Source organism: Panthera pardus, unplaced genomic scaffold, assembly GCF_024362965.1.
Source record: "Panthera pardus isolate Hobbes unplaced genomic scaffold, ASM2436296v1 HiC_scaffold_26, whole genome shotgun sequence".
Lineage (NCBI taxonomy): Eukaryota > Metazoa > Chordata > Mammalia > Carnivora > Felidae > Panthera > Panthera pardus.
The window spans coordinates 6021091-6033744 of NW_026526832.1; the positions used below are offsets into that span (position 1 = coordinate 6021091).

Here is a 12654-nt window from a genome sequence, read left to right on the forward strand (position 1 = left end):
TTGGACACGATTGGGGAAGCACGTTCTGGGGTGTGTTTTGTGTGGTTTTTGGCTTAGAAATAAGTTCTTTATTATCAAGAGCTATTGCCAGTCAAATACCTCACTGCTTCTGATCTAACATCCAAGATCTCTATTTACCCAGTGAGTGGTGACAGGGTGCTCTGATAGACGGAGGACCTGCCAAGGAGAGAATTACTTGGATCAATGTCTACAGGCAGAGCCTGTGATCTGAGCAGCATATAGTGCCAGTGGCTAAGAACAGACTCTTAAGAAGCACATTAGTTCAAGATCAGTCTCTGACAGCTGTCTGCCCTTAGGCAGGTTCCTTTACCTTCAAGTACCTATTTCTCCTCTGTAAGATGTGAGTGATGAAACTATGTTCCTCACAGAGATGCTAAGAAGGCTGAGTGAAGTAATCCACAGGAGGTAGCCACTTAAACAAAGGTTAGCAATTTTTACCACCATCACCCTCCAGCAGAATTCATAGACCCAATGGACCCAATCTGGAAATCTGAACCTCCAGCCAGTGGTTTCTTTCTCCTCTACTGTTACAAGACCAATCTTCTCAGCCCTTAAGTGTTTCCTGCCTTTACTGACACACAGGTACCTCATCAAGCTAACAAGACTGCAACCCCCTTAAGGGAAAGCACCAGCTCTAAAACTTATCTAGAAGACAGTCAAATATTTTGTCAAGCACATGATTCAGAATGATTTTATTTAAGCAGACATAACATATATACATTTGTAAGTGCACAGACGATGTATTTTATGTACATGGCTTAGACAGCTGTTTAAAGACAACCAGTGCCTACTGGGAAATAATTTTCTACAAAAGTGTGGAAAAAAACAAAGATCAACTGAGGAGGCAAAAACTAGACATGAATTCAAAACATGGATATAGGTTTTCATAATCAAGAGCAGTGCCCTCACCATCTCCTCCCTGTGGTCACCACAGGGCAGGAAACTTTAATCAAAGAGCTTCAGGGTGCTGGTTCCCAGACCGTGAGGAAGGGAAGGGAAGAGCAACAGATAAAAAACCCGGCACTTTGGTAGTGGGCTACAGCCTGGCCACAGGCCTGCCGCACTTGCAGCACCCAGAGTGGGGACGTCCCGGTCACCGAAGAAGCGATGAGCCCCTTTCTGCCAACTCTTCTCGGGCAAACTCAATCCCCTTGCCTCACAAGAATGTCGGAAAGGTCCTCAGTTCCTTCCAGCTTTAGATTCTGAAGGAAGATCAAACACATGAACAGATTCTAATCAAGGTAACAGGGTGGTGACTACAAAGAATGAACTTAGTCCCATGATTGTAAGAAAATTATGTTATAGCAAATATCATTTGCATAATAAAGCTAATTGCAAATCCTTGCCAACTGCAGGGGGAAAAAAAGGCAAAAAGAAAGACTTCCTGGTGCTGGTTCCTGCAACAACCTCTCTCTGTAACGGGCCCAAGAGCTAAGCTATTTGCTCTGGAAGGAACGAAAAGTGGATGGGAAGCCACCAGGAGACACAACACATGCTTGTTAACCCTGTCCATGTGCGGCCTTGTCCAGGCCCTCCCCCTCCCTGCCCCATAACCTCATCCCTGAGGACGGCCGTGACAGCCCCCTCGCTCCATCTGCTCAGGCCTTTCCCTACCTCTCAGCTCTTCCCCCACCTAACACCCCCACTCTCCCACCCCATGAATTCCCCACCAATCCCAGGCACTTGTTTCCTTTAAGACCAAACAATTGCCAGAGGCGTGTCTTTCCTAAGCTCACCACAAGCATACCTCCCCTCACTTGGCACTGGAGGCAGGCACGATGTGCTGGCACTCAGCAACCACACCACCCTTTCTGGTGCACCTTCCTGTACTGCTAACGATGGAAAGCTGAAATCATACCCCCCTGAAGTGTGACTTCTACGACTCAGGTTCCAGAAGCGGTTCAGGTTTGGGTAATCAGTCACACCATATTGGCACTCAGGCCCACAGAGGTAGAGGAGACCCTGCGTCCACCACTGCACCCCACGCCCCGTCGCACTTCTCAGGGGAGCTCATTCCCAGAGTGGCTGAAGAGTCCAGATGGGAGTGAAAGACAGGGAGAAAGAAGGCCACAAGAGAGTCATGTTCTGGTATTAAGCGTTGTGAAATTTCTCTTGGTGGTTCTAAACTGAGTTACCACACACCCCTGCAGACTATCATGGTAACTGACAGGGTCAATGTTACAGTCAAATCTTCTCAAACAGCCCAAAGCCAAGACCCAGCAATGGCCTCCCTCAGCGCTTAGCCCAAGGGTTTCTGGTCTGGTGCCATCTCCCCATCCTTTAAATGCTGAGCGCTCTGGGCCCCTAAAGACACACTCGATCACAGCACAACAATCCCGGCCCTGCTGTTGGGGGAAGCAGCGCAGTGCTGGAGCCAGAGCATTATGTGCCTCAGTGAGACCACAGAATCACCGATGCTTTTTAGCAGGGTTTCCTCGGCCCGGTCTATTTCGGAACCGAGTGTAGACCATACAGCCGCTCTCTCACAGGGAAGAGGCAGGCTTCTGCAGAGACACACAGCCCAGGGCAACACCGATTCTCAGACTGGTGCAATTGAGTGAAATCAGTAACATTCTCAATTTGGACTCAAGATGAGGGTTTCTGAGCTTTGGGGGCACCCTGTGCTTTAGGAGCCTGTATGTGCTAGGAGAACACACCCAGAGGGAGAGTTCACCAGCACCTACGTCCGTAAAGATGGTGTGAGGTTCCAGGCCTCCCCCAGAACAGCTTTACAGTCACACTTCTGAATGTCAGACAGATGGATGGCTTGTGTGCCCTCCTCTTCAGATGGGGAATCCTCCTCAGAGCCATTTGTGGATTTCTTGTCAGGATGATAATATCTTTTTGTTTTTTTTTTTCCTCCTAGTTATTCTTTCTTCATGTAGTTTGCTTCTGACATTGGATAAGTTGGAACATGTCAAGAATCACACGGAGCCATTCTCACTGCCATCTCCCACAACCACGGATGGGGCTGTGTGTCCCCTAGCCTTGTCTTCAGGACTTCTGAACAGGGCACATGATCTCTCCAGTCAGCCACTGCTGCTTACTACCTTTCACCCTGCAGCCATGTGAGTTCAGTGTTCCTGGGTCAACAATCAACCACGGTGGCTCTAACGTATAAGCTCTTCCCGTCAGAAGCTAAGCTGGGTTGCTCTGTTCACGCCTCAGTAGTGAACGCCCGGGCCCAACAGTCAGCACCGTAGGTGCACACGCGCAGCACCTGTCCTGGCTCACTGGCTCTTCCACATCTCTTCCCCGCCCAGCCTCAAAACTAGCTTCTGCCAAATGGACACTTTCTTCTTCTTCAGTGAGGTCATGAGCTTCGAAAGAGAAAAAGTGGTCCCTGACTCCCAGTGGGAGGTCCACGTGGATAGGCTGAAGGCTATCCTACACGGGTCATCCTGCAAGGGAACCTCTCGCCTTCGGGCCCAGCAGTCAGTCCAAGCAAGCCCAGAGCTGCGAAACAGCCGATCATTGTGTCATTTTAATTACGAGGCCAGAGGTCAGGCACTGGCACACAGGAAATCCTGGGTGCTTCTGCAGCACCCCATTTTTGCTGGCATTCCAGTGCAATCTTATCGATCCTCTCAAACCACTCTTCAGTGTTCAGACAGGCGCCACACTCTCGGCTCTGGGGCAGGGTTCCGGTCTTGGAGGAGGTTAGAATCCACAGCTGTGGTGCACGATAGCAGCGAGACATGCCCAGCCCTAGTGATGCTCTACTTCAAGAGCCAAAGTCTACGTGAGGGACCGGCTGCCTAAGGACACAAAAGGATACAAAGGGTACAAAGCCTCACGCAGTGCCACTTGTTGGGGCTTGTTGCTGGCTGCCTCACCGGGCTGCCTCCTGCGTAGCTGCCACCACACTCTTGGGAAGATGGGTCCCTGCCCGCTCTTCTGGTGACTGTGCCACGACTGCTCAGTTCTGCTGGCTGGCGTGGCACACTGCGGAGCCTGGCATTGTTGGTGGTGCAGCCCTGCTGGCCATGGCCTCCATGTCTCACTATCCTCTCCCTGCATCAATTTTCCTTTCATCCTCACCTGGCCCTCCGTCCTCCACCACATCTCCATGTGTCTTGACTTTGGCACCGGCAGGATTTGCCCTTTAAAGCCTCCGACACCCAAAAATACAAAAGCACTTTATGCTTTAAAGTTGGGAACTGACAGATCACAATTCAGCACCTAAAAATTTCCCCAGTTGGGTCCTCCTCATTATTTTCATTGCTAATCACACCCAGTGGCCTTTTTCTAAGTCACTTCTAAGTGCATGGTTAATCCTCTGGGTTGAAAGTACTGCGTGAGTCACTGTATTTAAGATGTCCTATGAGGTTGCCCGTGAGAGATCTAATTAAGAGCTCAAACAGGTTGCGATGAACACAGAATACTCCCACGCTTACCAGATTTACCTACCTTTTCATTGGCTAAATGTAGGAGACAGGCAAAGGCCAGAGGTATAGAGAGGTTCTGAGCCATGAGGGGAGGCAAACTATAAAACAAAGAGGCAAGTATTTAGCTGGGTCACTGCAGTTCTAGGAACAAAGGCTCTTTCATCAAGTATGAATACACATGTCCAGTGAACAAACTAAGCAGAAACAAAGAAATATTTCAGATGCATCTTATAAGCAGGTTCTTCTAGTTTCTCATTTGGAAATAAAATATCACTTGTCCCATTCCAGTCAATGGTGCAGAAAAATGCCTTTTTAAAAGTTGGTCTCTATTAACTCATTTCACAATGCAAAGAAGACACGGAAAAACTGCCCCAAGTATTAAGAGAGCAGAGCGTGTGCAGAGGGTCTGTCAGCCCTGCGGTCACTGGCACGCACCTCTTCTGCAGATCCTTTGTGAGCCTGCTGAGCATCTTCTCATCAGCCACCTTTCCCATGTCCCCTTCTTTTCCAGTTTCACTGTGGTTTGTCTAACAGAAGAAGGATATTGACAACTCCGATATGTAGGACCAGTTCACTTTCGAGAAAGCAACATAAACCTAAAGATTGTATCTCCAAAAAGTCTACATCTGAATGAAACCACATTTTCTAAGTTACATCTTAAAGAAAAGGGACCCATAAGGGGACTCCATTCCTTAGCCCTGCACCAGGACACTGACTACCAAGTGATGGTAAATGTTGATGTCAATGCCAGTGTAATCCCAGTAAAGGAAAAATTGCAAAAAGTCTTCTAGTTTTCTCTGAGGAAAAAAATACAAAACAACAAAAGCCATGATCATTTATAGTTTCAACTGGCCTAACGCAGCCAAGGGCAGCACAGAATCCATAATCCATACGGCAAGCAGTTATCAAAGGATGTCATGTCTCGTATTTGTGTTACAATAATTCAGAATGTGTACATGGTGGGTGGGATGGGGAGGCAGGACAGGATGGGTGACAGTATACATAAAACAGTGATAGTTATCAGAAGTAGGTGTTCACTATACTATTCTCTCTCTACAAATATGTTTGAGTATTTTCGTGATAAAAGACTTTTTAAAAAAGGATAAATTCTTAGTTAACCATAATCCCTGGAGTAGAGGGTATTCTAAGTTGTTTAAATTCAAAGTTTGGGGTGCCTGAGTGGCGCAGTCAGTTGAGTGTCCAACTCAATTTTGGCTCAGGTCATGATCCCAGGGTTGTGGGATCAAGCCCCACATCGGGCTCTGTGCTGAGCATGGAGCCTGCTTAAGATATTCCCTCCCTCCCTCCCTCCCTCTCTCTCTCCTTCTCCCTCCTACCCCCCACCCCCCCTCCCTGGTCGCGTGCTGTCTCTCTAAAAATAAAATAAATCTTTAGGGGTGTCTGGGTAGCTCAATCAGTTAAGCATCTGACTTTGGCTCAGGTCATGATCTCTGTGAGTTCCAGCCCCGCAGCAGGCTCTGTGCTGACAGTTCACAGCCTGGAGCCTGCTTCTGTGTGTGTCTCTCTCTCTGCCCCTTCCCAGCTTGTGCTCTGTCTTCCTCTTTCAAAAATAAATAAACGCTTAAAAACAAACAAACAAACCTTTAAAAAATAAATAAATCTTCAAAATAAATATATAAATAAATAAACTCAAAGTTTACGTAGAACCCCTTTCCTACTTTTTTTATTTTTAATTTTTTAAGATGTTTTATTATTTATTTTCGAGAGAGAGACAGAGACAGAGTGTGAGCGGACACACTCTGAGAGAGAAAGAGGGAGACACAGAATCCAAAGCAGGCTCCGGTCACTGAGCTGTCATCACAGAGCCTGACGCGGGGCTCAAACTCATAAGCTGTGAGATCATAACCTGAGCCAAAGTTGGACACTTAACCGACTGAGCTACCCAGGCACCCCACCCCTTTTCTACTTTGTAAAAAGCGCATTTCCCTTACATTTGCATCCTATTCAGTTTTAGGCATATGATTGGAGCCTTAGCTGATATGTAGGACTACACAACTCAGGGTCCTCAGTCAAAGCATGATTTTCACTTCTCAGCCAACAGGAGAAGGTATAGGAGAACGGGTTGGGTTTGGAAAGCTCAGAACATTGCCTGAGCATTAGCGGTCCAATAGAGAGGATGGAAGGATTCTGGTTAACTGAAAGTTCCATTCAGTTGGAAAGAGTCAGTCAAGGTTTCACCTTGTTCTGAAGGAGAAAGAGACAATTTGACAAAATTGTTTTTTACTATTTTCCTACTTTGATTATATTTCCCAAATCAAGAAGTATTAGATCAAAGGGCTTAAACATTTTATGGCCCCTGAGATGTTAGAATTTGCTTTCCAAAAGGGTCATTTATCAACTTAAATTGCACCAGCCGTGAGTAAATGCTCCAAGCTTTTCCTCAACTCTGTACTGAAAAAATTGTGTAACTGCTAAAGTTGCTATTTTAAAGGAGCCTAAAATGCTTTCATCTGTATTTTTTGATTACCAGCAAGGCTGAATAATGTCACGTGCACTAGTTTACCATCTGCATCGCCTTTGGTGTGACTTGCGTGTTCATATACTTGGTTCATTTCTCTTTCGGAGGTGTGAAGTTTCTTTGTATTTCTGAATGAATGCTTTCTGAATTCACGCCACTGATCTTAGAGCCTTAACCATGAGCTATTCCCCTCCCACATGCCGGGCACCTAGAGAGTAAGCAGAACATGTTACCTCCGCGTCTGCATGCTTGGAGAACTCTGTCAGCAAACTCCACATGCTTTGCTTCAACTTCTTCATGTCCATCTTTTTGGCAGTCTTGGCATAATGGATTTCAATTTTATTTACCTGCAATAGATATGTAACCAAGTAAAACTAAGTAAAATAAAAAAAAACACTTACCATCAACCCATTGTAAAATCAAAAGTCTGGAGTTCAAATAAAGAATCTAGTTTGGTTTAATCCAAGGAGTTCTAGAACTTCCTTTGGATATACCAAAATAGAGTCCCTTCCTTTAATCTAATTTCTTGTTGATCAAGTATAATCTACATTAAGACTAACCTGGAATCCCAGTGTAAGAGACATAGGTCAATCAAATATATATGAAATCACCAAGCCTGTCACTTGGTACGGGACAGATGCTTAATGCATGATAATTTAATACAAATTGAATCTGGCCAAGATTTTCCAGAGACAAATAGCTAGCCTCACGCAATCAGCACAGAAACCGATTTTCCCTGCCTGCAGCCTTCATTCACATACTTTACCACTTTGCCCCTAGTTATATGGTTTATCACAATCTCTGGAGAGATGACTAATTCTACACATACTTAATTAGCATCAGCTCATTCCCAACACAGCCCTACTTAAGAGTCAGCCACTTAAAGAGCGACGACTTAAAATAGAGGGGGGAAAAAAAAAAAAATCAAGCCCAGACCAATATGACTCTCATATAGGAGGCAAATTAAATAGATCTCAGGCAAACAATATAATTCTCGGCTTTCACCTCTACCTTCTGAGGTTCAGCTACCAGATTCGACTCCCCATAAGTGGTGATGTCCAATCCTTGGACTTCAGGGATATCATCATCCTCTTGTGTTGTTTTAGGTGGATGGCAAGATGTAAGGTCAAAGGTCCCAACTGGTCCCACAAATAAATCATCCGACTCTTCATAATCACTGTCAGCAGCCTGGGAAAGAAAACAGTTCTTCAAGTTTGGCAGAAGCTGTCTGAGAGGCTTAGAAGTACCCTTGAAAAAGACTGTATTTACACATCAAGAGCAGAGCACCTGAGAATTCATTGTGTGAGTCAACCCTACGATGGACTTCTAGGTGCCTCTACTTATCTTCCTGTTATACATAAACCCTAAGAGGAAAGCTAGCTGTTAACTAAGACCTCTAGAGCAAGTTAAAAGGAATTCAATAATCACAACTGCCAGTATCACCTTTGGCTTCAGGCCAACTTAAGATTTCATTTTATAGAAAGCATTCTTGAAACACTGGAGATCTGACCCACATCCCTCACCCAATGTGAGCACAAGAGTCGCCAGGGGTCTCCAGCCGGCCACAGGATTCCTGTCCGGGAGCCATGAAAAATTCATTTTTGGACCAAGGCCAGCAGGGATGGATCAGATCTCTGGGCTGGGACCTAGGACTTGTTTTTAGCAGTGATTCTTTTTTAGGGTGATTCTTAAACACCCGGAAAGTTTGAGAAGCACTCAAGAGGTCTGGATTTTCACTAAAATGTAACAACGCAATTCTCCACGTAAGATGGTAAGGTGAACAAACTATTCTGCAGTTCTTGTCCCTCTCCCTACAGGGACACAGATGAGGCCTAATATTTTCCCCCTTTCTGTTATTTACATTCGCTATCTCATTAGTGGACTCACAGTAGGAATACTGAGATTATTTAGCCTAAACCTAGATCTAAATTTGGGGAGTAGCTTGTATAAGTTTGCAATGTAAGAACCAAAATCAGAGCTAGAAGCCTAGTCTCCTGAATCTACCCCATAGACTTTTTGCCTATCAGATCACACCATCTTCACATGTCTATGTGCTCTGTCTCCCTAGCCGAAATACTAGCTCCTCAGAGCAGGAAGAGTATTTTCCTTTGAAATCCCAAAATAGCCAAGATAAGTGCTTTGCACAGGCTAAAGATATTGACTGGTTTATGATCATTCGCTTTCCGCATGTAGGACTGGTGGCAAAGCAGGCCAAGGTTTTGGCTGTTTCCTCACCTTTGCTCATTCCCTGATGCCTGGGGCAGGGCAGGCAGCCACAAACTCCCCACCTGATTTAGAATTTCCTGCAGCTTTCCACCATATAGGAAAGAAGGCTCTTCCGCTTAGAAGAGAGGACAGAGCTCTTCTCTCCTTTACCTGTAATCCAGGGCAAAAGTTGGAGGTGTCGTTAGGGTTGTTGTAATCATAGTCTCCAATTTCTTCATAATGTTCAGTTCCTGCCCTCTGGCCTTGGGCCATCTTAAGTAACTAGAATGAAGGAAAGAATAACAGTAGAAAGCAATTTCTAGGAAAGCATCTCTAAACTAAGATGGACAATAACCTTAGTTCTTATGATCAATCTCCTAGAATTATAGAATTTTAGGGGTGTCTGGGTGGCTCAGCCGGTTAAGCGTCTGACTTCAGCTCAGGTCATGATCTCACGGTTCGTGAGTTTGAGCCCCACGTCGGGCTCTGTGCTGACAGCCCAGAGCCTGGATGGAACTTGCTTCAGATTCTGTGTCTCCCTCTCTCTCTGCCCCTTCCCTGCTCACACTCTGTCTCTATCTCTCAACAATAAAAATGTTAAAAAAGGGGCGCCTGGGTGGTTCAGTCGGTTAAGTGGCCAACTTCGGCTCAGGTCACGATCTCGCGGTCCGTGAGTTCGAGCCCCGCGTCGGGCTCTGTGCTGACAGCTCAGAGCCTGGAGCCTGTTTCGGATTCTGTGTCTCCCTCTCTCTGACCCTCCCCTGTTCATGCTCTGTCTCTCTCTGTCTCAAAAATAAATAAACATTAAAAAAAAAAAAATTAAAAAAAATGTTAAAAAAAAAAATTAAAAAAAAAATAGAATTATAGAATTTTAGAGTTCTAAGGGCCCTGAAAAGTCATCTTAATCCTGACAACTTCAACTGCACAGCTCCGTTCTAGAGCAAGCCCTGGGGTAGCAGGGCTTGGAGACTCCATCCAACCCAAATAAACCAGAGAGCTAGTGTGCAATTAGGTCTGTGCACAACTTTATTGGAAAGGGTTTCTTCATTAAAAACAAAACTGCCTAAAGCTATCTGAAAAGAAGTCAACTTGGCTGCCGCTCGAGCAATTCTGAGAAAACCCATTCACAATTTTAATTCACAGGCAGCCTGTCTCATTTCTGAGACAATCATAAGAAGAAACATTCAGCTTTTTTCCCTGTTGTTACACACAGGGTCCTTGTTCTGCCTTCCAGAGCCTCAGAGAACAAGTCTGCCTCCTCCTTTGGGAATGCCTGTGACCACAGCCCTTCAGATATTTGCTGATCTTTAGACCAGTGATTTTTGCCTGAGGGGTTTCTTTGGGGAGAAGGACATGAGGCTGAAGGTATGTAGTTTACAAAGCATACTGAATATTTTAATACAACTCTATACCCAAAAGCAGCCAAAAAAACCCCTTCACAATGTTTTTATAATACAAATCCAAAAATAATATTCAGCAATAGGTATTTATTGTCTACTTTCTTCCACTGTTCCTCCTATAACACTATTTCTAAATCCCTCTCCATTTAGGATACTCTCCTCGAGGCACACTCTAAATTGTCCATAGTCTACAAAAAGTGTTTCAGGAAGGGAACATGACAGCGGTTGCTATTAGAATCCCCGTGCAAGATATTAAACTGGATGGGTGGTTGATCTGTATAGTCTCTAACCAAATAGTGCTTATTAATCCAGCATCTAATTTCCAGGGTTTCCAGAGCTTAACAGTGATTTTCCCAGTGTAACTCTGCTGGGAAGGTCAGGGAACTCCAGCTCCTGCTGCCTGGCTGCCCTACCACACACCGTGTATTTGTTCCTATGGACAATCAGAAGCAAAAGTTCTTTCTCTATAAGAGACAATCATAAAACAAAAAACAAAAACAAAAAACCACCCCCTGGAATGCAATGTCTCAAAGACTTTGTTCTACCACCTTAACATCTGAATACGCAAATTCCCACCGAAGGCCACAATCTTCAAATGTTCACAATAAGGGCTTGAGGGAAAAGGGGGTGGCTTGTGGCCACAGAGAGCAGCTCCAGGCTGGGCAAGGTTTGAGAAGTGTCCTACCATCCTGCTCTTCCGCCACAGGGTTCCATTTTCTGATCAGAACGAGGGGGCTAGCATCTTACCAATACTGACCATAGCCATACTTTCTCGTACTGCGGTTTTGTATCTCTTTCTGCACTTTTAAGAGTATTTCTATTAAGTAAACAGTGTTGATTAAAAAGGAAAATAAATTACTGTTGGTTTATAAAAACACAATGTGAGATATCAGTGATTTGGGGGAGCTGTATACATATCATTACGGTCTTGTACAGAAACAGGCAAAATAAGGAAAAGGAAACTGAAGACGGTTTGTGTATATGACGCCACAAGACTAGAACCACCAGGAATGCAAATGAATGGGGGTCTAGATAAATGAAAGCTAGCTTGGGGCGCCTGGGTGGCGCAGTCGGTTAAGCGTCCGACTTCAGCCAGGTCACGATCTCGCGGTCCGTGAGTTCGAGCCCCGCATCAGGCTCTGGGCTGATGGCTCGGAGCCTGGAGCCTGTTTCCGATTCTCTGTCTCCCTCTCCCTCTGCCCCTCCCCCGTTCATGCTCTGTCTCTCTCTGTCCCAAAAATAAATAAAAAACGTTGAAAAAAAAAAAATAAAAAAAAAAGTAAAAAAAAAAAAATAAATGAAAGCTAGCTTGAACCACTGACTGGTTGCCCTGGCAACAGTGACATGCGCTTGCTACCAGCATCACCAGAAGAACCACAGGCAGATGAAGCAAACGGCGACTAGGTACAGCACCAAGTGGTCTGGAGTGCTCATCTTAACAGAGGAGCCAGGAAGGTCGCGCAGCACTGGAGAACTCCCTGAGGACTGCACAGTCAGACACCGGCACCTACATCACCCCTCATGTCACAGTCTACACCCCGTCCACACCCTGACCATGAGGAAGGCAACGTGGGCTGGGAACAGCATCTGCTTAGTGAATCCACCACCTCAACGAGAAAGTAGAGAATCAAGCAATAACTAACATCTTGTAAGAACCTCAACAAAAGATTGTTTATCGCCCTAGCATTTCAGCGTGTAGGGCTCAGTGTCCATCCGGAGGTCTAACCAACTGATGTATTTCAAATCTTTGGTGTGCATCTATCCCATAAGCTTTCCCTTTAGCTCTGCTATACCCACTGCGTCTTCCAGTAACTGCCCTGGGCTAACACACATCTCTCCTCTCGCTCTCTCCTTTTCCTTAAAGGCACTGTCTGACAGTCACACTACCCATCATTCGATACCTCTGATGCTATCAGCAGGTTAGACAACAGCAGCAGCCTGAACGAACCAAGGAACAGTCTTATCCTGGTCTTACCCTGGTTCCTGGTTTGAGATGCAGCTGGACAAGATTATCAGTCTCATACAGGAAATCCGTAGGAAGAGTGGTAGCTCTCCAATTCTGATTCTCCAAAGTGGATTTGGTCAGAATAGTAGCAGCCTATTAAAAAAAAAAAGTTTTTAGGCATCTTTAATAAGAATGTTCTAAACATATATATATATA

General features: G+C 45.3%; 1 protein-coding gene across 3 annotated transcripts in view; it reads right to left on the reverse strand.

Annotated features, from left to right (window-relative positions):
- Positions 1-697: 697 nt before the first annotated feature.
- NCAPH (non-SMC condensin I complex subunit H) overlaps positions 698-12654 on the reverse strand; it is a 33824-nt gene continuing 21867 nt past the window's right edge. For 2 of the 3 annotated variants that reach the window (XM_053890974.1, XM_053890976.1), the window contains exons 12-18: positions 12469-12591; positions 9265-9375; positions 7894-8076; positions 7122-7235; positions 4845-4936; positions 4432-4507; positions 698-1223 (exon numbers count right to left, since the gene is read on the reverse strand). In XM_053890974.1, the coding sequence (XP_053746949.1) occupies positions 1164-1223; positions 4432-4507; positions 4845-4936; positions 7122-7235; positions 7894-8076; positions 9265-9375; positions 12469-12591 (759 nt within the window). In that variant the 3' untranslated portion in view covers positions 698-1163. The remainder of the gene's footprint in view (positions 1224-4431; positions 4508-4844; positions 4937-7121; positions 7236-7893; positions 8077-9264; positions 9376-12468; positions 12592-12654) is intronic. The other variant, XM_053890975.1, reaches the window with a different exon arrangement.